We start from the raw sequence: 27,260 nt of genomic DNA, 5'->3' as shown, positions 1-27,260 counted from the left end.
TCTCCTGTATTCACACCAACTCCTCACTCTGGCTGGTGTGACCTCTCTTCCTTCTCCTGTGTTCACACCAACTCCTCCCCTGGTGTGACCTCTCCTCCGTGTGCTGTGTTCACACAGGCTCTCAGCCTTACTGCTGACTGTCTCCTCCTGTCTTCCTTCCTTCCTTCAGTCCACAGGTCACCCTCCCTCCTCCTTGGCTCAAGCCTCCATTCTGTCTCCTCTGGAGTGTCTTGCTTCCTCTGTGCCCCACCCTGTCTCTCTTCTGAGCCTTCAGGAGTGTGTGCTCCTGAAAGCCAGCCCTGGCCACGGCACGCTTCCGCATGCAGAGTGCTGGCCTGTGCTTTTCTGTTGCTCCGTCCTAGCTCCCTACGTGGTTGTCAGGGCGTTAGCACGTGGCCTAGACTCCCTCCAGCTTCGTCTTCTTGCTTTGTTCATACCAGCTGTTCTGTAAACACATTTTGCTTTCTCGGCTCCTCCTGCCAGATCCTTGCCACTGTCCTCATCCTTCAGTATTTAACACAGATGTCACTCCTCTGGCATGGAGTAGGGATTCCACGTGCATTGTTAATTAATCAAGAGGGAAAAAACAGAAGGAAGAGGCAATCATTTGATTTGTGTGCCATTAGCGATACCAAATAACAGTGAAATACTTAACCCAAGAGAGTAATTTAATGGTACATGAACAGTAATTTTAATAGATGGAAGTAGAGAGGAATATATGAAATACATGTTTGAAAAACACAATCCATCTAATGTCTTAGGATATTACGTAACATAAACCTCTTAGGAGGTTATTTTTTATTTTTTATTATTTTTTATTTTATTATTTCTTTTTTATTAAAAGTGTTTTCTATAATCCGTGGTCTCTTTTTTTCCTCCTCTCCAGCTGATGATCCTAAAAGGACACCGTCAGCCCATCACTGCCGTGACATTTGGGAGCAGAGAGAGCCCACTTCTGGTCTGTTCTGCGTCTCTAGACTGTGTCATGATGTGGGGCCTGGATGAGTGCAGACAGGAAGAGCTTCAAGGTGACGGGGCTTCAGACACAGTTAAAATGCACAAAGGGACTGGCTCGTTTTAGATGCACTTGGTGACCACGGTGTTTGGGGACCATTCTTGATGCCTTTAGCCTTGAAACTTGGTGTCTAAGCTGGGTGTTCTGTGTGGGAAGTAGACCGGGCCACTCAGAACTGCTGACCTTGGCTGACAACATAGGCTCATTAATTTTCATCTTAAGACTGTCCGTTTCTGAAATTGGTGATTTTTGTGGAACTCTGAAAGCAGCTTGAAGTATTGACAAGTTGAAATATTCTTCCCTTACTGAGACAGTAGTGAATCCACAGCTTAGTGTGGGAGACAGACTGGAACCTGTGAACCAGCAGACAGCTGTGGGCAGTGAGTAGGGAAAGGAACCTCAGTGCGGGCAGGGAGTGCGGCAGGACCTGCTCAGTGCTGCAGGTTCTGCAAGGCCGGGCTTTGGGCTGGAGCAGGAGGGTCACGGCAGGAGCCGCTGATTGAAGAGCTGAGACCCAGCTCGTGTGGTTGGAGCTCAGTGACGTTAGGAGAGTTTTATCGGGTGAAGTCAGAGAGGCGGGTGGGTCACAGAACTAGAGCAAATAATTAAAAAATTTGAATGGAAATGAGAGATACGGAGAAAATCCTGAGAAATACGGATGGAGCTGGAGGAATCAGGCTCCCTGACTTCAGACCAGGCTGCAGAGCTACAGTCTTCCAAGCAGCACGGCGCTAGCGCTGAAGCAGATGCCTCGATCAGCGGAACAAATGGGGAGCTGGCTTATTTGTTTTGCTTACTGGCATCTAAATGCCTCCCGCCTGCCCACCCTGTAAGATTTCCCTGGAGGCGGGGTTTCTCTGTCTGGTTCCTGGATATGTCCTAGGCCTGAGGCTGCCGGGGAGAGACGAGCACATGGTGGCAGGTCCGCATGGTGGCGGCTCTGCGTGGTGGCGGGGCCGTGTGGGGGCGGGGCTGTGTGGGGGCAGGGCCGTGTGGTGGCCCCCAGGACGGAACAGCAGTGGGCCGGGTGCACATTCTCCTTCCTGTGGGCTCTCGTCTCGACAAGCGGCTTCAGTCTCTGCCCAGACCGTGGTGGGCACTGAGCCTTTGCTGCCTGGTGGCAGTCTGGCCCAGTGACCTCACTCGAAGGTGAGGCCACAGGCTGGCTTGCAGCATCACTGTGGGGCTTGCAGGCCGGCCTGACACCTCCTCCTCCTGGTGGTGGAGAGGCTCTGGACTGGAACTGAGGCTCAAGTGGGCACAGCTTCCCTTCTGCCTGCTTGACACGGGTCATGGCTGGTCAGTGGCTGGGTCTGGAGCCAGGGTGGCACAGGGAGGAGGAGGGAGGGGGTTGGGACCCATGACTCACCCAGGGTGTGTGCGTGGGCGGTTCCCCAAGACACATTATCCTTCCTGACGTGGAGTCATTTTTTGTGGCCAGTCCCTGGGTTCCATGTATTTCCAGAAGAACTTTCCAATGTTTTTAATTCTCTTGAAGAGCCAAAATCAGACCAAAGCTCATGCTCTTCTGTACATAGTCCTAGAGCAGAGTGTTTTGCTGTCAGCATTTCCCAGAGGTCATTGTGGGTGTGGCTGAGTGGCCTCGACAGGCCGACGCTGATGACCGAACTCCCTGCAGGGCGACTTCCACGGGGGACCGCTCTCGGCGCCCTCTTGGGAAGGGTGCTGTGTCTGAGGCTTAGCCCCGATGATCGAGTGGTGGCGGTGTGTGTGAAGAACAAAGTGCTCCTGCTGGACCTTGAGGTGAGACCCCCTGGGCCCCGGGCCCCAGACGTGGGCCCCTCCCACCTCTTCTCGGCAGAGCATCTCACTGGGCCTGCTGCTGTGAGGGTGTTGGCCCGGGACTGCCCAGGACTCGCTGTTGGCTGGGCGTCTGACTTTTACCTTCCAGGTTTATACGCAGGAAGTTTCGCATCTGGGCGAGGGGATTGTGTAGAAACTGTTTTCTGTGAGCTTAATATAACTTCTTAATAACAGTAATGACCAGAACACTCAGTGCCTGGCTTTCTTTCACCAATCCCCAGAGCCGGTCCCCGCTGGCTGAGCTGGATGGCCACCACGGCCCAGTGACCGCGGCCGAGTTTTGTGCTTGGCAGTCACACATCCTCATCTCGGTGTCCGAGGACAGAAGCTTCAAGGTATGGGGTGGGCGTCAGAATGTCGGGGTGTGTAAATGCTTTGCACTGTGCTTCTGGTTCCTGGCCGCTGCCAAACGTGAAATGTCTGAGGGACAACTGCCCTCAACCTGAGTCTGATGTTTTGGCTGGTCAGCAGGCGAGTGTGGGGAGCCGGGGCCCACAGCACCATCTGCTGACTCCAGCGGGCAGAGTCTGGTGCAGGACCCTCCTCCTGGAACGGGGGCCTTGCAGGGACTGGCACCTTAACTCACCTCCATGGTGTTCCCTGGGGCCGCTTTCCAGTAGCAGAAGATTGAGTCAGAACTCAGCTGGGCTTGAGAGGAGAGTAACTCAAAATGCAACGTCAGGCCCCATCCACCTCTCAGTCAGTTCATCATGGTCATTACCTGGCTGAGACGTGAGGACGTCATATGTTGTAACTGAAGGAAATGGAGGGTAGGTAGCAGGCGTCTGCAGACAGAGAGAGGAGGGAGACTGTAAATCCTTCCCTCGTCACCTTGAAGTTCCTGTCACCAACTTGACAAAGGTCCCCTCCCCGCTCTGAGGCACAGTCGGGGCTGGAACGCCAGCTCTCCGCTCAGCAGGGGGACCCAGCTCCCTGCTGGGGAGGGCTGGCTGTGCTGAGCCTTGCTTCTCTGTGGGGTGAGGTGCTGGCGTCCTCGCCTGCAGGGTGTGTGAGGGTTGGAGCTGCTGTTTGCAGAAGAGTGTGAGCCCGTCTCTGCATAACTGGTCCTTTCCAGTCTTCCCACCTCATCTCGAGATGTTGCTGAAGTGCCGGAAATGTTCCCAACCTTGTCTTGTCTGCGTCTCCCAAGCCCATGGACTGATGTTTCTGGAAGTGTCTATTTCCTGTATGATTCTGATGCCCTCTATTGTGTTTCTGTAGTTTTGTTACTTATGTCCTTATTATTTCCTGCTTTAGATAACCATTCGCGTAAATTAATTAGTAGCTGGGTAGAATATTCGTTCAACCTGTAACAACAATGGCAATGCTTGTGCTTCTTCTAAAGAAATGTGTGTCTGTCCAAAGGTTTGGGACCATCGTATGGGATCGTTGATGTACAGCTCATCAGTGTTAACAGGTAACTTGGGACGTGATTCCTGTGTGCAGGCTGTTCACACAGCCTACCCTAGTTCACGTGGTAATCTCTAAGCCAGAGCTGCCCTGCCCGTCGGGTCTCCGCCTCACTCGTGGAGAGTGTCACGCTCATCATCTACTGTCTATGCACATGTTGAAAGAGTTCACATAACAGTTAATCCTTCTGAAACTTTTACCTTAAAATTAAGCATATGCTTGGAGTCAGAGCCTCTTGTGTCTCAGAAAATTGGGAAATCACGTTGGCGGCCCTAAGGAAAGTGCTGTCCACCTCTGCTGTTGCCTGGAAGCAAGGCCCAGCGCTGCGGCCTCTGCCAACAGAGCCAGTGGACGTGGCTAGGAGTGAGGGCCCGGCCTGGGTGGGCCATGTACTGCTCCTGAGCCCTTTTGGGTGGCTGTGCGCTTTCCCCACACTCTTCCTGGTGCCGGTGACTCCAGAGTGTGATCGCATGGGTGGGCTAGGTGCTGAGCAGGACCAGCAGGCATGCAAGCTGAGGGCCCTGTGCTCCCTCCCACAGCCGCGCCCCTCCTGAGTCTCCTCGTGGACCCTCGGAGTCAGCAGCTGGTGGTTGGCTGCACGGACGGCCAGGTGAGAGCCACTGTGCAACTCCAGCTTTCAGACGTTACTGTAACGGGTGAACATGTGCTCAGAGGCGTCTGTTTCAAGATTGCTTTTATCCGTGGCTGAGGCCAGATCTGCTGGTGCCTGGCGGCCTGCCTGCAGCAAGCGTGACCTTCTGTAAAGGCCAGTACAGCCCTTAGTGCCAGCTTCATACCTTTGGAGAGGCTTGAAGGTACTTGGTCTTTTTTAAACTTAGTTTTTAGGTGAGCAATTGAAATTTGCTTTGCAAGCTATGGATACCATTCTCTTTTTAAAAGTGGCTGTTGGACTTCCCTAGTGGCGCAGTGGTAAAGAGTCTGCCTGCCAATGCAGGGGACGCAGGTTTGATCCCTGATCTGGGAAGATCCCACATGCCACGGAGCAACTAAGCCCGTGAGTCACAGCTACTGAGCCTGTGCTCTAGCGCTCGGGAGCTGCAAGTACTGGGCCCGTGGGGGCAACTGCTGAAGCCTTTGCACCCTCGAGACTGTGCTTCGAAACAGGAGAAGCCGCTGCAGTGAGAACCCCGTGCACCACAGCTGGAGAGCAGCCCTGTTCCCTGCAGCTAGAGAAGAGCCACGCGGCACTGAAGGCCCAGCGCGGCCACAGCAGATGACGTGTAGAGAGAGAGGATGCTGGCGCGACTCGGGGGGCGCTGTGCGCGGCCACAGCAGATGACGTGTAGAGAGAAGATGCTGGCGTGACTTGGGGGCCGCTGTGCAGGGCCACAGCAGATGACGTGTAGAGAGAGAGGATGCTGGTGCAACTCAGGGGCTGCTGTGCGGGGCTCTCACCCAGCCTTCCGTGGATGCTGGCGTGACTTGGGGGGGTCTTCCTCCCATGTGCCTCTGCTTTCGCCCTGAGCTCCATCCCCAGATGAGGGGTCTCCCCGCCGGGAACGTGTTACCTTGACCTGGTCTGGCATCATCTGCCTGGAGGTGGTTAGGGGCTCAGCCCGTGAGCCTGCATCCTCTCCACCCCGCGCCAGTCCCAGGGAGTGGGTCTCCAGGTCACCCACCTCTTCCGTCTGACTTAGCTGCGAGTTGGAGGTTCCCACGACCCCTTCCTCCCTCGATCTGTTAACACAGGTGAGCAGCCAGATGAAGAGCTGCAGGGTGAGATCGGGAGGGCCTCAGCACAGCGGCTTCTGTTCCTAGGACGTGAGAGGAGGCTCCGCTCCCCAGGGAGGTGTTTTCCCCTGCCTGGCGCTCACTTCGGGTATTCCTATGGAGGCCTCATTGCTCGGGCGCCGCTGATTTGAGCCTGGAGCTCACTTCGGGTATTTCTATGGAGGCCTCATTGCTCGGGCGCCACTGATTTGAGCCTGGAGCTCACTTCGGGTATTTCTATGGAGGCCTCATTGCTCGGGCGCCGCTGATTTGAGCCTGGAGCTCATTTCGGGTATTTTTTGGAGGCCTCATTGCTCGGGCGCCGCTGATTTGAGCCTGTAGCTCATTTCGGGTATTTTTTGGAGGCCTCATTGCTCAGGCGCCGCTGATTTGAGCCTGGGGCTCATTTCGGGTATTTTTTGGAGGCCTCATCGCTCAGGCGCCGCTGATTTGCTCCTTGGCTGTGGAAGCCCATGTAGCCCCCTTCTCCAGAGGTCAGGGGTTGTTTCCCTGGCAACCAGCACCCATCCTTAAGCAAACTGAGGGCTTTCCAAAGGTCACGTCATCAACCTAACAGTGGTACCGTGGTCCCTCCGTGATCAGGAAACCCCCAGGATTTTAGGAGCTCTGCGCCTGGGCCAGGCCGGGTCCAAGACCAAATGTCTTCTTCTTGTTACATTACTGCATCAGCTGAGATGGTTGCTTCCTTTCTGACAAAGCTGACCGCTAAAGGGAAAGGCACAATTAGCCGGGAAGGTGGTGGTCAGGCGCTCTCACCCCACGTGTTGTAAATAATGAGTATGTCACAGCCGGGCTCACTTGCAGCACTGTGCATGCACGCCACCAAGTACCCGCTCGGCCGTGGGCCACCTCTGCCCTGCAAGCACACGTAAGCTCTGTCTGGAAAGCCCTTGACGCTGAGTTATGGCCGCTGCACCAGCCCAGAGAGAACAGACATGTTTACAGTTCCTGTGATGCCTTGAGGATTATTCCAGAGAGCTTGCATGTTGCCTACCCTGGGCTCAGTGAACAGTGAGATACAGCAGGACAGCCGCCATCACCTGTTTGAGCTGTCTCCAGGGCCGTGTCAGCTGAGCTCGCAATGCGGTGTTTGGAGAGGCCGGGCGTGCAGTGCTGGGCACAGGAGCACGCCTGCTCTCGGCCCATGCTGTGCATAAGACGTGTGACCTCAGGGTCATGCCACCCACTTCTGTGCCCGCAGGGGGATGCCTCCCAGGTCAGGGGATGGGGAAGGTATTGGAGGTCAGAAGGGAAGAGCTAGGGGCCTCTGAAGGGCCATCTCTCATCCTGTCGGCTCCCTGCTCACTCTTCTCACTGACTGCCTGCTCTTCATGGTGATATCTGGTGAGAGTCCCGTCTAGACGTGTCCCTGTGTGTCTAGACGTGTTCCTGCCTGTCTAGACCTGTCTTGTGCATCGAGACGTGTTCTCGCATGTCTAGACGTGTTCCAGCCTGGCTAGGTGCGTTTTGGTTTTCCAGCTCTGGATCCTCAGTTTGGTTGAAGGGCACGATTACCGCTGTGTGACGCACGTTGACCTGAGGAGAAAGAGAGAGAGTTTCTCCACTAGGAGGGTGGAGTCCGAGCCAGGTGCGTGGCCAGGGTAGGGTTAGGTCACAGCCCCTGGGAACAGGCGTGGGGGAGGGGGAAGCTGGGGACCTGGAACCAGGCAGGACGTGGGGAGCACGTGGGGTGGGGGCGGTGGGGGCTTGTCTTGCTGCCCAGAGGGTTTCTGTGCCTCCCACACCCAGCACTTCCTGGCTTCCACGGGTGGTGTCACAGCAGGGCCACCCAGGAGTCCGAGGCTTCTCAGCTGAGTCTGCTTGGCTGGTCCGGCCCCTCCTTCTGCTTGTCACCCTCCACCCGTCCCCGTGGTCAGGTACTTGGATATCTGCCACCACCCCAGGAAAAGCTGACGTTCTTACTGTTCTTACCGTTTAACTGGGCTGCAGGCTGTCACGGGCACCCATCCGTGCACCCATCCGTGCGCTTGCATGTTGCACCAGGCGTGTCTCTGCTTTGCTCTCCTTCATGCTTTCTGTTGGCGTGTGAGGCACCTATAACGTGTATATTAGTAAATGGCTTTAAGTCATTTCTTCTTAAAGTGGGTCAGAAACCGCCCTTATCTGGTGGATCTCAGGCTCCCCGGTGGCTCAGATGATGAAGAATCTGCCCGAAATGCAGGAGACCCGGGTTCGATCCCTGGGTTGGGAAGATCCCCTGGAGAAGGGAATGGCAACCCACTCCAGTATTCTTGCCTGGAGAATCCCATGGAAGGAGGAGCCTGGTGGGCTGCAGTCCTTGGGGTCGAGAAGAGTCGGGCCCGACTCAGCGAGTAGCACACACGGCGGATCTTGAGCCCGCTTTCGGAACCCGCAGTTAGTTTTAAGCCGTTTCCTCCCTCCCCCTTTCTGTGGGTCTGTCCTTGAAACTCCATCTCCCTCCCTTGACGGCTCAGGACACAGGGTCCAACCCTGTGCTTTATAATGTACAAGACCAAGGGTTTTTCTTGATCCATGGTCTGAGTCACTCCAGCAACATGCCTCTCCCAGCGTGCCCCATGGGGTCAGCTGTTAGCCTTCACCACGACCAGTCATTTTAATGTCGCATCTCAGATTGTCAGTAATTCTGTCATAGAAGGTGGTCAGCCTCCGTCCACGAAGGCCCCAGAAACAGGAGAAGAGACTGAGGTGGCCCTTCCTGTCCTGAGCCTGGCAGCCTGCGATTGTGGATTGTGAGTACTATGAGTTCCGCCAGGCCCTTACAGAGAAAGCCTCCTAGATTAGGTTTATTTTTTTCTAGAACGATTAACATAAAACCAAACTATTTTTGTCTGTATGAGTAATAATAACTGTAAGTGTTCTTAGAGTTGCATATTTTAAGCCTTAAGGTTGATAATCTTGATCAGTTATTTTTAAGTCTGTTTAATAAAGGAAATGAGATCATTTTAATTTATTTCACCCATTGAGGCTGATCTTGATTTCTGTAATAGGGGAAAGGGTGACGTTATCATAACTCATCCTAAACTTCTGCCATCTGTGCCATATTTCATACCTTTAAATTTGACCCCAAATTAATTTTAGTAATTTCTTGTTTTATAGAAATATTTTAAATATTTGGCAACATCAGGGAGCCACTGTTTTACTCTGACTAAGCAAATATGTCATGATTTCATTCCCCTTGGCTCCACAGACTGCAGAGAGCTCTGGTGATGACCAAGACCTGCCTTGGGTCCCGCTGGGGTGGGAGCCCTGAGGAGGTGGCTGGCGCAGTTGCAGCCCTGCTGTGCTCACCCGTCAGGCAGCCGTGTCTGCACAGGGCCCCTGCCTGGCCGGGACTTGAGCTGACTAGGGGGTCTGAGGCCTTGGATCCTCACCTTTGCTCAGGGAGAGTGACCCTATTTCTGCTCAGGCTCACGTGGTCTCCTTGGGGCTGGTGTTGGAGGCTGAGGGCCCATGAGCAGCCCAGGCAGTGGGGGCTGTTGGAGGCCCGCTGGCCGAGGTGTGCGTAGGAGGGAGGAGCCTGAAGAAGCAGCTCTGAGTCCAGGTCTGCGAAGCCAGGGGAGGCTGGCCAGTCAGGTTACAGCCTGGGTCTAGTCTGTAAATTGGAAAACAGAGAAGCAGCGGCAGATCCGTCCGCCCTGGTGTGGACGCCGCTGTCGGTCAGCCTCCGCCTTGTCAGCTCCGCTCGGCAGCGTCTTCAGGCGCAGCCGTGGCGCAGGTGTGAGGCTCTGGCAGGGATGCCCACCTGTGCAGGGGTCTCGCGGAGGCCGCAGGTGCCTCCCTCTGGTGCCCTTAGAGGACAGTTGAGTCGGGCCCAGCTTGTGGTCCTCTGAGTTCTACCTTCCCTGGACAGTGAAAGGTTGTTGCTGAGCGAAAAGACACCAGGATGCTTGGCCTCCGGAGGAGAAGAATTCAATCTGGGGCCAGAGACAAGGCTTGCTCGCTCAGAGCTTTTGTGTAATAAAGTTTTATTAAAGCCTGAAGGAGATAGAGAAAGCTTCTGACATAAGCATCAGAAGGGGGCAGAAAGCGCCCGCCTGCCAGTCTTCACCTGGATGTTACATAGTCACCAGCAGTCTGTCAATGAAAGAAAGGAGTGTCTTAAAACTCAGACGGGCACCAGGCCCCTCACCCTCCCTAATCTTGGCACCAGATGATTCATCCCGGGCCAGGAAACAGTTGACCTGAATCTTGTAGAAGGGCAGACCACCATCCAAAGAGTTTCGTTTACATAGATTCAGTTCAGTTCAGTCGCTCAGTCGTGTCTGACTCTTTGCGACCCCATGAACAATATCTGAGTATAACATACTGGTTTGTCAAGTAGGTTCTGAGCCATTAGGCGGAACCGACTTGAAGACATAGTCTGGGGTAAATACATAATACATTAACATAGCTTAAGACAAACATTTCCATAAGAAAAATGCATTGGTTATCTCAAGGTTTGAGAATAGTTAACTTCAGGTGGAACCAGGTGTCATTATGGCATAGTATTTTGAGAAACCTCCTTTTAAATTGGAATAGAGAAGGAAAAACTATAGCTAGTTTGTTTCCTCCTACCACTTAAGAGAGATAAAAATGTCTGACACTTGCAGCCTGTTTCCTCTGTCTGGAGACTCCTGGCCTTCCTGCCTGTTACCCTCTCAACAGTAGGGCCTCGGAGGGCAGGGGACCCTCAGGTTCCCTGAGGCGGGTCCCTGCCGCCCTGGCTGAGGGGGGACGGTCAGCAAATGCTTTTCTCTCTTCCTTTTGAAATCAGCCTCTCTGAGACTGCCCACTGCTTGTGGATTGGAAGCTCTGCCGGTTTGCTCATATTTAACTTGGCAAGCTTTGAACTGGAGGCCGTTTTACATTACAAGGGTAAGGTCTACCTTCAGAGAATCTTTGATACAGACAGCATGTAACTTGAACGTTTTCCTTTGTCTGACGTTGGGGGGGTCACGGTGGGTGCCCGTCACTGACCCCCAGGGACCGGGCTCCCGGGTCACCTGCAGCACGCTGGCTGTCCTGGAGCCCCCCAGCCCCTCCTGCAGCCTGGTCCTCTGTCTCCTCCTCCTCCTGGGGCCCAGCCACTTCCGGGACCTGAAGTTGGCCCTGTGTCCTCGCCACAGCCTTGCCGCGGCGCCTGGTCACCATCATAGCTGTTGGGCTGAGTGACGTACTCCTCGCCCATCCTGGCCTCCGCACACCTGCAGGCTTGGTCCCCACCGGCCCCTGAGCTGCGGGGACGTGGCGGACTGCTGCCCACTGCCCGGTGTGCACACGGCCGTGCTCCCCGAGGGCTCCGGCGCCCTGGTCCGGACCCTCCTCCTGGGAAGCCACCTCCCTGTCGTCTGTCTGCGCACGTGGCCTCCGCTGTCCCCGGCATCCATGCCTGCCTCCTCCCGGTTGGTTTTCTGTCCGTTAAGGTCCCACGCCATGTGCCCGGCCTGGCTCGGTGTCCTCACGGGGACGCCGCGCCCACCGCACGCTCACGGCCGCGTGTGGAGCTTGGTCTGCGGCTCGCGCGGGGGCGGCTCTGTGGGGGCAGCGGGCTGTGCGCTCCGGGCCCCAGCCCGTGTGCAGGCAGCACCTTGTGGCCTTATGTGTGGCCTGTTTTCTCTTTGCCCGGAATGAAGACTTCCGGAGCCTCAGCATTCAGGTTGCTGGATCGTGCGCCGTGGCGAGCAGAACCGGCAGTGGTGAGGTGAGTCGTGAACCGTGCCCTGAGCAAGGCGGGGGCGGTGCACCCTCCCGCTGCGGTTTATCCTCCCTTCCTCCGACGTGCTCTCCTGGCTGCTCACCGTGTGAGGCTGTGTGTGAAGGTTCGGGGGTCACACGCATGTCCCATTAGCACAACTAAAGTGCCCACAACCACGACCGATGCTCTGAACCTGTCCGTGCAGGCCCTCTGCTTGCTCACGTCCATGTTCGGGAACGAGACCGCGCTGGTGGAGGTGGACCCGGCCGCTCTGCTGAGGTCCCAGCAGCACCCCCGCCGGGGACCGGACCTGTCGGTGCTGCCCAGGTGCGGAGTCGTGGGAAACTGTCTTTAAGATGCCCGTTTCCCTGAAACAACTCCATCAGGCAAGTTTGCTCTCACAGACCAGGGTTGTGTTTTCATTTCAGCTCCTGTGTCCTACCGACCTCTCCGCTGTACTTGGGACTTGTTAAGGAAAAAAGAACCAAGCCGGCTACTCAGAAACACTCTGGTGCGTATACTGCAGTCTGAAACGCAGAATGTAGGGCGGCTCCTTGTCTGAGTCGCTTTTGTTCAGCTTCACTCTGTCGCTTTGCGGATTCACGTTCATCGAGGTGAAAACTCAGTGCTTTCTTCTTCCTTTGCTCCTTCCTTTCTCTGCCTCTCAGGTGTTCTGACACAGTTTTTGTGGTGGGGAATGTGTTGGGCGTTTCTTCATGACTTGGGTATAATTCATAGGAATTCAAAACATGAGAAATACTGGCAGTGGTTTCTCTGAGTTGATTTCCTTTATGTTGACTAGTTTAATCTCTTTGAAGTCCGAGGGACTCTCAAGAGTCTTCTGCAACACCACAGTTCAAAAGCATCAGTTCTTTGGCACTCAGCCTTCTTTACGCTCCAAGCCTCACATCTGTACGTGACTACTGGAAAAACTATAGCTTTGACTATATGGACCTTTGTTGGCAAAGTGGCATCTCTGATTTTTAATATGCAGTCTAGGCTGGTCGTAGCTTTTGTTCCAAGGAGCAGGCACCTTATAATTTCATGGCTGCGGTCACCTTCTGCAGTGATTTTGGAGCCCAAAAAACAAAGTCTGTCACTGTGCTATTCAGTAAATTCTGTTGTTTATCTATTTTAGGGGCTTCCCTGGTGGCTCAGACGGTAAAGAGTCCACCTGCAATGCAGGTGACTCGGGTTCAGTTCCTGGATCAGGAAGATCCCCTGGAGAAGGGAATGGCTACCCACTCCAGGGTTCTTGCCTGAAGAATCCCATGGACAGAGGGGCCTGGTGGGCTACAGTCCATGGGGTCACAAAGAGTCGGACACGACTGAGTGACTAACATTTTCCCTTTTTATCTGTTTTATATTTGGCAGTGTGTATCTCTTCACTTATTTCTTCTGTGTACATTTTACTGTAGTAAATTATAAATTACACAAAATTTACCATATTAATCATACTCGTGTCTACAGTTCAGTGGCAGTAAGTAACTCTATAACTTTGGGCAACATAAAAAGTCTTTTTGAATCATTTTCTTCAATAATACCCCCAATAATGTTATGTTATATATAGATTTCACATTCTTTGGGAAAACTTGTGGACTAACAAATATTACTTAAAATTCCTAATAGTTGGAATAATACTAGGTTGTTCAGAGAGTATTCCAGAATCCTAACTATGTTTTCACTGGAAGCAGATTACGTGCAAGGTGAGCTCTGTTACGAGCGGTGCCACCCCTTACACCTGAGGCCAGCTTGTTTGGTCAGCTGCACGGAGGACCACGTTCTGCAGTGTGAGCTGATTGCAGACCTCTGTGTGGAGACCTGCTGTGAAGCAAGACTTGGGATTGTCTTTCTTTTTTTAACCGAATTCATTTACATTTTGTTCTTAGATATGTTTTACTTAGATCACCCCTTAAAATGGAATTTAAGACTTTTTTATTTTATTATTTTAAATTTATTTTTAGTTGAAGCTTTAGTTGCTTTATAATGTGCCGACGGCTGCTCTGCAGCGGAGGGGCTCGGTTTCACACACATATTTCTTTAACAGAATGTTCTTTTCTATTATGGTTTATCCCAGGAGATTGGATTTGGTTGCTCCTTGTGCGATACAGTAGGACCTTGTTGTTTATCCGTTCTAAATGCTACATGAGTGTGTATGTTAGTCACTCAGTCGTGTCCTAGTCTTTGCTATCACATGGAGCCCACCAGGCTCCTCTGTCCATGTAATTCTCCAGGCAAGAGTACCACAGTGTGCTGCCATTCCCTTCTCCAGGGAGTCTTTCCAACTTTGGGATAGAACCCAAGTCTCCTGAATTACAGACAGTATCTTTACTGTTTAAATAGATTTAAGGGACTAGATCTGATAGACAGAGTGCCTGATGAACTATGAATGGAGGTTCATGACATTGTACAGGAGACAGGAATCAAGACCATCCCCAAGAAAAAGAAATGCAAGAAAGCAAAATGGCTGTCTGAGGAGGCCTTACAAATAGCTGTGAAAAGAAGGGAAGCAAAAAGCAAAGGAGAAAAGGAAAGATATACCCATTTGAATGCAGAGTTCCCAAGAATATCAAGGAGAGATAAGAAAGCCTTCCTCAGTGATCACAAAGAAATAGAGGAAAACAATAGAATGGGAAAGACTAGAGATGTCTTCAAGAAAATTAGAGATACCAAGGGAACATTTCATGCAAAGATGGGCTCAGTAAAGGACAGAAATGGTATGGACCTAACAGAAGCAGAAGATATTAAGAAGAGGTGGTAAGAATATAGAGAAGAATTGTACAAAAAAGATCTTCATGACCCAGATAATCACAATGGTGTGATCACTCACCTAGAGCCAGACATCTTGGAATGTGAAGTCAAGTGGGCCTTAGAAAGCATCACTACAAACAAAGCTAGTGGAGGTGATGGCATTCCAGTTGAGCTGTTTCAAATCCTGAAAGATGATGCTGTGAAAGTGCTGCACTCAATATGCCAGCACATTTGGAAAACTCAGCAGTGGCCACAGGACTGGAAAAGGTCAGTTTTCATTCCAATCCCAAAGAAAGGCAATGCCAAAGAATGCTCAAACTACCTTATAATTGCACTCATCTCACACGCTAGTAAAGCAATGCTCAAAATTCTCCAAGCTGGGCTTCAGCAGTATGTGAACCATGAACGTCCTGATGTTCAAGCTGGTTTTAGAAAAGGCAGAGGAACCAGAGATTAAATTGCCAACATCCGCTGGATCACAGAAAAAGCAAGAGAGTTCCAGAAAAACATCTATTTCTGCTTTATTGACTATGCCAAAGCCTTTGACTGTGTGGATCACAATAAACTGTGGAAAATTCTGAAAGAGATGGGCATACCAGACTACCTGACCTGCCTCTTGAGAACCTGCACACAGGTCAGGAAGCAACAGTTAGAACTGGACATGGAACAACAGACTGGTTCCAAATAGGAAAAGGAGTATGTAAAGCTGTATATTGTCACCCTGCTTATTTAACTTATATGCAGAGTACATCATGAGAAATGCTGGGCTGGAAGAAGCACAAGCTGGAATCAAGATTGCCAGGAGAAATATCAATAACCTCAGATATGCAGATGACACCACCCTTATGGCAGAAAGTGAAGAGGAACTCAAAAGCCTCTTGATGAAAGTGAAAGAGGAGAGTGAAAAAGTTGGCTTAAAGCTCAACATTCAGAAAACGAAGATCATGGCATCTGGTCCCATCACTTCATGGGAAATAGATGGGAAAGAGTGGCTGACTTTATTTTTCTGGGCTCCCAAATCACTGCAGATGGTGATTGCAGCCATGAAATTAAAAGATGCTTACTCCTTGCAAGGAAAGCTATGACCAACCTAGACAGCATATTAAAAAGCAGGGACATTACTTGCCAACAAAGGTCCGTCTAGTCAAGGCTATGGTTTTTCCAGTGGTCATGTATGGATATGAGAGTTGGACTATAAAGAAAGCTGAACACCGAAGAATTGATGCTTTTGAACTGTGGTGTTAGAGAAGACTCTTGAGAGTCCCTTGGACTGCAAGGAGATCCAACCAGTCCATCCTAAAGGAGATCAGTCCTGGGTGTTCATTGGAAGGAATGATGCTGAAGCTGAAGCTTCCAATGCGAAGCTTGAAGCTTCGCATCAAGCTTTGGCTACTTGATGCGAAGTGCTGACTCACTGGAAAAGACCCTGATGCTGGGAAAGATTGAGGGCAGGAGGGGAAGGGGACGACAGAGGATGAGATGGCTGGATGGCATCACCAACTCGATGGACATGGGTTTGGATGGACTCCGGGAGTTGGTGATGGACAGGGAGGCCTGGCGTGCTGTGGTTCATGGGGTCGCAAAGAGTCAGAACTCAGCTGAACTGAACTGAGCTCAACTGAACTGAACTCTTTACTCTTTACTATCAGGGCAGCTCCCTTAGTGTAATACCCCTTCTGCTAATCCCGAATTCTCAGTCTGCCCCTCGCGCCTCGGCCCTCTTGGCACCCAGCATGCTGGTCTCTGTGTCCGTGCGCGTGTGTCTGTGGTGAGCACAGGCTCGTCTGTGTCGTGCACGTGTGCGTGCTGCCGGGTGGGATCGTCCCCGTCCTCCTGACGTCATTCAGCTTCGTCTCCAGGTCCCTCTGCGTTGCTGCAAATGGCATCATTTCATTCTTTTCACGGCTGAGTGATATTCTCCTGTACAAGTGCACCGCGTTTTCTTTATCCGTGCATCTGTCCAGGGACGGTTAGGTTGTCTCCATGTCTTGTCTGTGTAAGCAGTGCTGCTGTGAACGTATGGGTGTGTGCATCTTGTTGAACGATAGTTTCGTCCAGGTTTTTTTTATTTTTTTGGTTGCATGGCAAGAATCTTGCAGGATCTTAATTCCCCGACCAGGGTTTGAACCTGGGCGCTGGAAGTCACCACTGGGCTGACCGGGAATGCCCTATTAGGACGTATCATTTTGTCCCGGATGACTGTACACGCTGTACTATGCTTTACAGCTAAGTAATGTGTAGATTGTAAAACAAAACTTTACTGAGAACAATCGTATAAACAGTAAGGTTTATTGCAGAGATTATAATTTCTCTGTATCCAGGGACTGGTGAAAATTTTAAGCTTTGACTTTTTATGATAGTTTTATGTGTTGTTCAGAAAATATTCATATGGAATCTTACAGAAGATGACTGATTTATAGTGATTCTGTAATCTCAAGATTTGCATCCCTCCTCTTACAAAAGCATAATAGAAATAGCAAGATTTCCTGGTTCCTCTGGGATTTCCGGTTCCTCCCAAGGGCCTTTGGGGGCCCAGCTCCCTCCTCGGGGCCTCCGTGCCCAGTGGGGTTCCCTGAGCTTTTGATGGGACTGTGTCTCAGTTTATCACATTTGAAATAGTTACAAAAGCAGAGCTGAATTTCTTTGTTTTTTTTAAAAAAAGAGAAATGTTTTTGGGAGTATTCAATATTCTGTGATTATCCATTTTCTAAAGCTGTTTTATAGTATTGTACCGAATATTCATATTGAATCGCAAGTATCAAATATACATAAAAATGAGTAATTCTGGCAGGACTTTATTCTGTCTGGAAGCACCCTTGGGACGTGTCCGTGTGGGTGGTAAGTTCCTGAGGTGTCAGCCAAGTTCACAGAGGAGGAGTCAGTGGACACCCCGCATACGGGAGAGGCTCTAACCAGCCAGCTGGACTGTGGAAGCTCACAGTGTGTTAAGAGTGGGGTGCAGTGTTTCCTTGCCATTAAAATGCTCTGGTGGCTGTCTTTCTTACTGTTGTGTCGTGATAAACACAGGCATAAGAGAAACACTTGGTTGGCCTGAGAGACTTGGATTCCTGTCGTAGCGGAGCTGTGCCTGGCACCGCCACAGAGGCTCCTGCTCCACGCTGCGGGTTTCAGGGTCCCGTGGACAGAATCCCACCAGCCAGGTTCTGTGTGGCCTGTCTCACCCCAGAGCGGACAGCCTCTTCCAGACGTGCCAGGAGCGGCCAGCGTTGTGGGAAGGGCTGACGTGTTAGCCCTCAAGTATCTGCAATACACAGTGTTAAACACTGCAATTTGGGTCATTTAAGGAGGGGACTCACATTTTTGTTGTTTTCTGGTGCTTTTAACGCCCCGGTTGCTGGGATGGTGGTTTGCCTTCAGGGATGCAGCCTCTCCCGTATGCAGGGTGGGCACTGACTCCTCTTGTGTGAACTTGGCTGTCTCTGCAGAGCTTTGTCCTTATCCACTATGAAGCAGCCATGTTAGTGACTTGCTTCTTCTGTAACCGTGTTTCCCGCAGCTGCTCGGAGCGTCGTGAAGGACCACCCACTGGTTTTCCACAGCAAAATACGGTCGTCAGGCTACACGGCCGCCCCGTGGTGAGTGGACCGCCCAGAGACAGGCCGTGGCCTCCGGGTGCAGGTGCTGGTGTGGATGGAGGTCGGTGTGTGGACCCCAGCATGACACCATCGCAGAACAGAGGCGGCAGGAGCAAGCGTTTATTGAGTGCTTACTGTGTACTTTGGGGCTTCCCTGATAGCTCAGTTGGTAAAGAAGCCGCCTGCAAGGCAGGAGGTGGATGAGTGGCTGGCTGGCTGGGTGGGTGGGTGGGTGGTTGGTGGATGGATGGGTGGGTGGCTGGGTGACTGGGTGGATGGGTGGAGGGATGGATGGGTGGATGGATGGATGGGTGGGTGGATGGATGGATGGGTGGGTGGATGGATGGGTGGGTGGGTGGATGGATGGGTGGGTGGGTGGGTGGATAGATTGGTGGATGAGTGGGTGGGTAGGTGGTTAGATGGGTGGGTGGATGGTTGGATGTGTGGATAGATGGACAGATGGTTGGGTGAATGGATGGATGGATCACTGGGTGTATGGATCAATGGGTAGATGGGTGGCTGGGTGGAGGGATGGATGAGTGGGTGGCTGGGTGGATGGGTGGCTGGGTGGCTGGGTGGCTGGGTGGAGGGATGGATGGGTGTTGAATGGGTGTGTGGTGGATAGATAGATCCTGGATTCATGCCTCAGTACATCTGCACGCTAGTCCTGGCCCCGAGCCTGTGTGCTGGCTCAGTGGTAATGCCATCTGCTAAGTGTGGACTCCTCGGGTTCACTTTACTTGGGTGGGTCTTGCATGTGGGGCCTGTGAGGGAGTCCAGCGGGAGGAGGGACCAGGCCGTGGTCAGTCCTAAGTACTAGCCCCAGGGTTTGAACTTTCTAGAAAAAGTACAGGGAGATTCTAGGTGGGGTCAGGAGGTGAGGATGTGTTTCGCTGTGACATCCTCAGGCAGTGAGGACAGGCGGGGAGGTGGTGAGGCTGATGGGCTTCCTCCTCCTGGACCTCTCCCAGCTCCCCCTGCCCTCACGCAGCCTCCCTGAACCCTATGCTCTGGGTGGGATGAGCCCCCGCCCCAGTCCAGTCCTCACAGGCAGATGTCCACGTCCTCACCTGCCTCATCCAGGCCTGCTCCAGGTCATTCCCCAGTGGACTTGCAGAGTCTGCAGCAAATGTAGCCCCCCCACCCCGCCTTGTCTCTCTCCCAGGGCTCCAGACCTGAAGCTGAAATGTGGAGTTGCCCTGCATGCCTGGCTGCAAAGTGATTATCTTAGTTTTTGTCTAGGAACCAAAAATTTGTAGGAAAATAGCAGAGTGTTCTCCAGAATTTTAATACACAAATACACTTAAGTCCCCATTAGTGAAATAGCTGATATGGATATAGAATTAGAGGAATAGCTGTCAAAGTAATTAAATGTTCGGTTTATTACTAACTTGGGACATGGGAAGCATTTATGAATTTGTTTATTTTTTCACTGCAAAGTAGGTCTCTTAAGCTTAGAATTTTTAATCTTTGAATGACATAGAGTTCTTCTTTCCACAGTGCAACTATGTTTTCACCAAAGACTAGCTTCAAAAATGACGGTAAAAGAGCTTCAAAATGCAAGAACAATTACAGGTGGTATGTAACCTAGATTGTATCCCAAGTAAATTTGAAATAATTTGGAGGAACTCTTTAGACAGTTTAATTGATTTTTTTCAAACAGAGATAAGACCTTCTAAGTACCTATGTGTAAGTACGTACATATACACACACACATACGTATATATTATTTTTGTACCTTTTAGATAAATTTAAATCATATTAATCATTTTTCAGACCTGCTGCTGTTTTTACCACCTTAACTATTTAGAAACATTTAATTTTTAAGTTTCATTTCGGAGAGCATCATAGCTAGCGGTTATTCTAAGCGTCTGAGGTCGTCATAGGGCAGGGAGTCTGAGTAGGCATGGTGCTTGGTGCCATCCTGGGTGGCCTGCGATGGGCTCGTTGGCTCGGAAAGGCTGCCTTTACCCAGCGGCCCTCAGCCCAGGGCTGGCTGCCCGGCTCTGCGTCCACACCTGTCCCCGTGTCCCATGACGCTGGACAAGTTCTGCAGACTCCCTGGGTCCGTTTCTCTGGACAGGAGGGTGTTTGGGGGCCTGCAGGGCCCCCGGTTCTGCTGTTAGAGGGGACGCCATCTACGCAGAGATGGGGGACTGTGGCACTCGAGCTGCTACTCTTCCCCATGAGCGTCACAGCTGCGCCTGCCGCCGCTGGCTCGCACGTCGCTGCTGGCCCTGACTTGCCACGTTTAATCGAGGTTGGTCCTCTTCCTGCCCCATCTGCTGCTCCCACGTCAGCAGCCATTGCTACTGATGCCCTCAGGCCCCGTCAGACCCTCTCAAGCATCCTTGGTCGAGTATGGAATGCAGCCCTGGGCTCTGCAGGGCTTGGATTTCCTGTGGTGGTTTTTCCAGGGAGTTAAATATTTTTTTTCTTTATCACAAAGGATGTTGAATTTTGTCAAATGCTTTTTATGCATCTGTTGAGATGACTGTGTTGTTTTTATCATCTCTTTCTAAAGTGTGGTGTGTCACATTGCTTTATGAGTATTGAACCATCTTCGCATCTCTGGAACGAATCCCAGTTTATCATGTATGATCCTTTATATACATTGTTAAATTCAAATTTATAATATTTTGTTGAGGACTTTTGCATCTATATTCATCAGTGGTATTGGCCTATAATTTTTTTGTTGCATCTTTGTCTGGTTTGTGTATCAGGGTAAAGGTGGTGTTATAGGTAAATTTGGGAGTGTTTCATCTCGTCAAGTTTTTGTAATAGCTTGAGAAGGACAGGAATTAGCTCTTCTTTATGTGTTTGGTAGAATTCCCCCATGAAGTTGTTCAGTTCTGGACTTTTGGTTTGCTAGGAGTTTTTAAATCACTAATAAAATTTCACTACTGGTGATCCATCTATTCAGGCTGTGATTTCTTCCTGATTTAGTTTTGGAAGGCTGCGTGATTGCAGAAGTCCACCCGTTTCTTCCAGGCGGCTGAGGTTATTGGCATGTAACTGTTCGCGGTGTTCTCGAATGACATTTTCTGCCTCTGTGGTGTTGGCTTTTAGTTCCCCTTTCGCATCTTATTTGTTTGGGCCTCTCTCTTCTCGTCTCGATAGCCTGGCTAAACATGTCAGATTTGTTTTGTCTTTTCAAAAAGCAGCTCTTGTTTTGCTGATCTTTTCTGTTGCTTTTTGGTCTGTCTGTCATCTCCTCTCTGATCTTTGTTGGTCCCTTTCTTTTGCTGACTTGGGGTCTGTTTATTCTTCTGTTTCTGGTTCCTTTAGGTGGAAGATTAGATTGTTTATTTGAGATTTTTCTTGTTTCTTGAGGAAGGCCTGTGGCAGTATAAAACTTCCCCTTTTATAACTTATTTCACTGCATCCCATAAGTTTTTGGAGAGTTGTGTTGCCATTTTGATTTGTCTTGTTTTCTGCTCTTTTCTTTGCTTTATTCATTGACCCATTTGTTTTTTAGTCACTTGTTTAGTCTCCATGTGTTTGTGCTTTTCACATTTTTCTTCCTGTAATTGATTTCCAGTTTCATAATATTTTGTTTAGAAAAAGTGCTTGATTTAATTTCTGTCCTCTGTGTCTTGTCGAGACTTGTTCTGTAGCCCAGCGTATGATCTGTCCTGGAGAATATTCCATGTGTACTTGAAAAGGATGTGTATTCTTCTGTTTTTGGATGGGGAATGTCCTATAGGTATCTGTTAAATCCAGTTGGTCTATTGTGTCATTTAAAACATGTTTCCTTATTGATTTTCTGTCTGGATGCTTTGTCCTTTGATGTCAGTGGGGTGGTAGACCCCCTCCTATTGTGGTGTTCTTAATTTCTCCCTTTATGTCTGTTAATATTTGCTTTATATATTTAGGTGCTATTTTATAGAGTTCATATATGTTAATGAGTATAATATTTTCTTGTATTGATCCCTTTATCATTATATCATGCCATTGTTTATTTTTTAATAGCCTTTATTTTAAAGTCTGTTTTGCCTGATTTGAGTATTGCTACTAACTGTCTTGTTTCCATTTTCATGAAATATGTTTTTTTATCCCCTCATTTGCAGTCTGTGTATGTCTTTAGCTCTGAAATGAGTCTCCTGTAGGCAGCATATACATATTATTTCATAGTTCTGAATGTAAGTGTTTATATATATATATATACATACACATTATATACATATATAAACGTTATGGAATAAAACTGTACATGTAAACAGGGAGACTCTCACCTTGTTTCTAGTGTATTTTTATCTCTAATGTTGCTTTGGACTGCCTCAGTTGTTTCCTCTGGTCTTCCCTGAAGTAAGGAGCGCCCTTTGGAGAGCCCTGCGCCCAGCAAGCTGAGCAGGCAGCTGGCCATGGCCCGCGGCCAGGCCCTGCTCTGTGTTCAGTATTCAGGTATGCAGCTCCAGCCAGAGCTCTGCTTCACTGCAAGCTTCTTGTTTTGCCCGTTGTTCCATTTAAAACAGATTTTAAAAGTCTTGGTTATTTGAAGTCACATGACATTGTTTGAGTCTAGATTAAAATCAAAGCTTGCTTCCCCTGCACTGTCACTAGGATTAGCCCAGGGCGTCCACGCATGCCCTGAAGTTTCTGGCAGCAGGAGCTCTGGTTTGGTTATAAGCTGTTCCAGGTCTGTGCTCTGAGTACGTGGCCATCTCCTCCATGAGCCCCAAGGGAGCCTGGCAGAAGGGCTGCATACAGAGGCTGGTTCATCAAAAGAGAAGCTACGGAAGAGCCTCCACTGCCCCCTGGAGACCTGGTCTCCTTCTTCAGTGGGTGGAGCTGGTCTTCAGCTGAAGACCTGGTCTTCAGTGGGTGGAGCCTCCCCCCAGGCACACTCGGCTCCTGGCAACTACTCCCTCTCAAGGGCATCCAAACACTTTTACTTCCTTTCTGGGAACTCAAAGAAGTCAGGAGGCAGCTCTCGTCCAGGTAGCTCCACCGTTTAAGCTCTTTTCAGAGTTAAACATCATTTCTGGTTTCTAGATTTGCTTACAGGTGAGAATATGCCTTTGCCCAAGTCCAGGGTCTGTCTGTGCACCACCCTCCACCCCCACCTCCTTGAGCGTTTGACCAGCCGTCTGCCCAAAGCAGCCGTCTGCCCAAATCCAAAAGGTTACTGACTTCCTTTTGTGTGTTTTTTTTTTTTTTTCATGGAATTCCAGCCTGCCAAAGAATTTTTTGAATAACTTTGGGAAATTGGCTACGTAGTATTGTCAGTAAATATTTGTGTGATACTTGATGTGCTCACCAAGCATGTGCCCACAACCGTAGGGCCCTCAAGTCTGAATATTATGGGATGTGTAACTTCCTATGCCTTGCTTTAGGGCAGTGTTTAGACGGAATGGCTGAGGCACACATGCCCCTAGGAGGAGGCATGGGAGGCTGGGGGGCTGGCTGTTCAGGGCTTCCCAGCAGGTTCAGGTTCAGATCCTGGTGCTGCCTCTGACCAGCCCCACGTCCTGGGCAGGCCCCTCGGCCCCAGCCCTCAGCTCCTGTCTGTAGAAGAGGCTGGCGTGACGTGAGCCCCCCGTGGGCCCTGCACACCCAGCGACCGGGGGTTGAGGAGATGCTGTTCCTGTTTCAGGATTCCTCACTGCCTGAGAAAACGAGCGTCAGGCTAACTGAAAAAGTCTGTAATTTCACCTGTTGCAAGTGTGGTGCCTCTGAGCTATGCTTTATGAGGCCTTCTCTTACTGTTTCAAGCAGGAGATGGACAGCAGCTGGCCTGTGGCTTAGCCAACCACTTGTCCCTGGTCTGCAATGCTGATCTTACTGGCAAGCCTGCTGTTCTGTCAGGTAAGACAGAGAATTTTAGTTCATGTGGATTCGTGAGTGTTTTGCTCTTGTTACCAGGTCAGGTGCTTTTGCCAGACACTGAGGCAAACACTGAGATGCCAAGGTTTGCAGCAGAGGAAGGGTTTACACAAGGCAGCCCAGCGAGGAGCTGGGAGCGCAGAGCTCAGACCTGCTCCCCAAGGCGGGGCCGGGCACTTGCGGGGCCCAGGAGCAGGGTGGTCTTCGGTGTGGGGGGCAGGATGGGAGGTAGGGACAAGGTGGGGTGGGGCAGTTGTGTGCTGCACGGACAGCTCAGGGTTGCCTGCTGCTTCGTGGGGTGTCTGTTCAAAAGCCATGAGGCGACGGTGGCGTTCTGGGCCCCCTGATGTTGGGAGGTCATCTGTCGGACACAGGCCTCATTTTAGGGTCAGTGGTCCCAACAGGCTTGGCTGGCTACACACAGCTGATTCCACATTCCTGGAACTATAGGGACCCACATGTCAGAGGCATTATCTGTTGGGGTGCTTATAGGGTGAGCTTGCTCAGTGAGGGTGGTGACCGGCAGAGGGTTTCTGATGTGCCTCCCTCACCTGCTGTTCCGTTGGATGAGCTCACGGTTCCCGTTTGCCCTGTGGGTGTGGCTTCAGGGGGCCCTTTTTAATCCTCTGGGGTACAGATTCAGCCTCGTTATGGTCCTGTTGTTAATCTGCAAGCGCCACGCTTGTTCCCTTCAAACAAGAACAGACTAACACTGTGGCTGACTTGGGGAACAGAATGACCAGATTGCGCCGAACCCTGCTGAGCCGAGCAGGGGCAGCGTCACTTGTGGGGCCAGACCTGGAGGCGCGTTCGTGGAAGGGCCCCACGGTGCTCGGGTAAAGCCTGTCTGGGAGGTCTCTGCTTCTGAGGGCACAAGCCGGTGGTGCACCCCTGTGTGACGACCACAGGGTGACCACCCAGCGGGGTGTCATTCACTGGCAGCCTCTGCGTTCACACTGTATAGACCTGAGAGTGTTTCCCACGCAACGTGGCTGTCTAGTCCAGGGACGCCGGGGGCCCGGTGACGATGCTCCCGGGGGGGTGCACGTGGCTCAGGGCGGGCTGCTGGGGGCGGCTGGACGGGTGTGAGTGCAGCCGGGGAGGACCACCCCCTCATGCCGGGTGGAGGGCAAGGGGTGTAACAGCTAAACCCTGGTGTCAGTGACTTCAGAAGGTCAGACTGATTAAGATTTCATGGAGTACGGTGGAGCTGTGGACACACGAAGTCCTATGACGGGCTGACACTGAGCCTGGAGCTCCTGCTGCTGTCTCTCGAGTTCTGCGTCTGTCTGAGGGCTGCCCACCGGCCCCCTTCCAGGATCCTTCCTGTTGGTGGGCGCCTGCAGACTGGTTCCCGACCCCCACCACTGCCCCTGTGGTCCTGGGGCGGGGCTGGGGTCAGGGTTGTGTGTCCTGGGGGGAGGGTTGGGTCAGGGTTGTGTGTCCTGTGTGGGGGGAGGGCTGGGTCAGGGTTGTGTGACCTGGGGGGTGCTGGGGTCAGGGTTGTATGACCTGGGGGGGGGGGCTGGGGTCGGGGTTGTGAGTGCTGGCAGTGGCTGGGGCCGTGGTTGTGTGTCCTCTGGGGGGCTGGGCTGGGGTCAGGGTTGCATGTCCTGCGGAGGACTGGGTCAGGGTTGTGAGTGCTGGCAGTGGCTGGGGTCGGGGTTGTGTGTCCTGCCGCTCTGTTCTCGAGCACATCCCTGCTGTCCACTCCCAGGGCATTAGTCATCAGTGACGGGAGCTGTCCACCGTGGCTGTGGGGAGAGAACACTGAGGAAAGCCGGGCCTGGCAGGGTCCCTGGGGGAGCACGTGGCTCAGCAGGGCCGGGGGTCTCCGTGCTCACCCTGAGGCCAGTGTCTGCACAGGCCTCGGGGTCCTGGAGCTTCCGGTGTCCAGGGCGGAGCTTAGAGGAGAAGTCCCATTGGGATCCTGTGGTCACGGGGAGTCGCGGTCTGTCCTGACCCTTGGGCGGGAGCGGGCAGCCTCCTGACCCATCTGCTACCGGGGAGGGGTGGTGCTCCTTAGCGGTGAGGGTGTGCGGGGGCCGGAGGCACGGGTCCGCTTGGCCGTGGGCCAGGCAAGGGAGCCCCGCTGAATCCGCCTCTGGCCCCGTCGGGGAGGTGGTGGCCCGAGCAGCCTCGTTGGAGGCTTGAGCTGGTGCCTCGGTGCGTCCAGCTCCCGCCCATCCACGCGGCCCGGCTCTGGCTCCGCAGGAGCTCCCGGGAGCCTGCAGCAGAGGGCAGCAAAGCCCTTCCTGGTGTTTCTCCACTCGGTCGGCCCTGGCTCTCCGTCTTCTCAGGGTTGTGTTTACGCTTGTCCACCCTGCCGGGATGGGGTCCCTCCTTCTTCCTGTGGGCTCTCTGACCGGGGTGGTGCCGTGATGCTACGCCTCTCTGTCCAATCTCAGGGTCCCGAGTGTGGTTCACACGCTGAGCCCCGGGTGCGCGCGGACGTCTGGGGTGAGCTCGCCGAGACAAGAGTGTCCCCTCGTCGGCTGTTCTTTCTCTGCAGTTTGTCACAAAGCATCCGACACGGGAAGTCCGAGACGCTGGATCGCGGGCCCAGGGGTGGCGTGTGGAGCCCACCCCAGGGCAGCGCAGGGCTCAGAGGTGCAGCCTTGCTCAGCGGGAGGCGTCGCTGGTTTTCCCGCCTGCGTGCACACACCGTGGCCCGTGACAGCCCGGCCCGGCCCTCTTGGTTCTGAATGTCCTCTCGCAGGACCGCAGTTTTCTCTTCCCAAACTCCAAGTATCCACCTCCGGGAACCCTTCCCCGCACGGGCTCCTCCGCTTCTCAGTGGCCGTGGGGGCGGTCCTGGGTGATTCCAAGGTTGCTTCCCGGCCGTGATGGCCTTTCTAAGGAGTCGTGAGGGCAAAGCGGGTCCAAAACTTAGGTCGTGTGTGGGTTCAGAGGCGGAGGTGGCCGACGCCAAGCGGAGAGGGCAGGGCTGGCCGGTGGGTGGGGGAGTCGGAGGGGCCGAGACAGAATCCGCAGCGGGTCCTGGCGCCTCACCGGGACCAAGCGGACCAGCCGGGCAGCCGGGGCCGGGGACCCCGCACGAGCGGCTGTGCTGTGGCCCCTGGTGTTCCCTCCTGATCTGGGCAGCGTCTCCTCTCCCTTCCTGAGCGCCCGCTTATTCCCCGGGAATGGAGGGGACGGGCCAAGTGATAAGCGGTCCGTTATCCGCGGCTCTAATTGCTCAGACACTGTAACCGTCGGCCAGCGTCATCGTCTCGCACCAAACTGTGTTTGGCCTCTAAACCAAGCAAGGCCCACTGCCTTGGGCGTCGGCTCGCTGGGGCGCTTGGCCGGGAGACGCCTCCGGGGTCACTCCCCTCCGGACACGGCGGCTCTGCTGCCCTGGGGGCTCAAGGCGCGCTGCCCTGGGGGGCTCAAGGCGCGCTGCCCT

The 27,260-nt window shown here is 52.4% G+C and overlaps 1 protein-coding gene across 3 annotated transcripts in view; it reads left to right on the top strand.

Annotated features, from left to right (window-relative positions):
• The window catches only part of WDR27 (WD repeat domain 27), a 143,991-nt gene that overhangs the window by 5,222 nt on the left and 111,509 nt on the right, over positions 1–27,260 (top strand). For 2 of the 3 annotated variants that reach the window (XM_040239200.1, XM_040239202.1), the window contains exons 2-16: positions 887–1,028; positions 2,655–2,779; positions 3,061–3,174; positions 4,205–4,256; positions 4,789–4,859; positions 7,481–7,589; positions 8,637–8,733; positions 10,758–10,858; positions 11,617–11,684; positions 11,884–12,005; positions 12,107–12,189; positions 17,947–18,025; positions 19,526–19,603; positions 22,335–22,429; positions 23,744–23,833. In XM_040239200.1, coding sequence (XP_040095134.1) covers positions 887–1,028; positions 2,655–2,779; positions 3,061–3,174; positions 4,205–4,256; positions 4,789–4,859; positions 7,481–7,589; positions 8,637–8,733; positions 10,758–10,858; positions 11,617–11,684; positions 11,884–12,005; positions 12,107–12,189; positions 17,947–18,025; positions 19,526–19,603; positions 22,335–22,429; positions 23,744–23,833 — 1,426 coding nt within the window. The remainder of the gene's footprint in view (positions 1–886; positions 1,029–2,654; positions 2,780–3,060; positions 3,175–4,204; positions 4,257–4,788; positions 4,860–7,480; positions 7,590–8,636; positions 8,734–10,757; positions 10,859–11,616; positions 11,685–11,883; positions 12,006–12,106; positions 12,190–17,946; positions 18,026–19,525; positions 19,604–22,334; positions 22,430–23,743; positions 23,834–27,260) is intronic. The other variant, XM_040239201.1, reaches the window with a different exon arrangement.

This window comes from Oryx dammah, unplaced genomic scaffold (genome assembly GCF_014754425.2).
Source record: "Oryx dammah isolate SB20612 unplaced genomic scaffold, SCBI_Odam_1.1 HiC_scaffold_4, whole genome shotgun sequence".
NCBI classification, from domain to species: Eukaryota; Metazoa; Chordata; class Mammalia; order Artiodactyla; family Bovidae; genus Oryx; species Oryx dammah.
The sequence above is the reverse complement of the archived record's forward strand: the minus strand, read 5'-3'. Positions and strand labels throughout refer to the sequence as shown.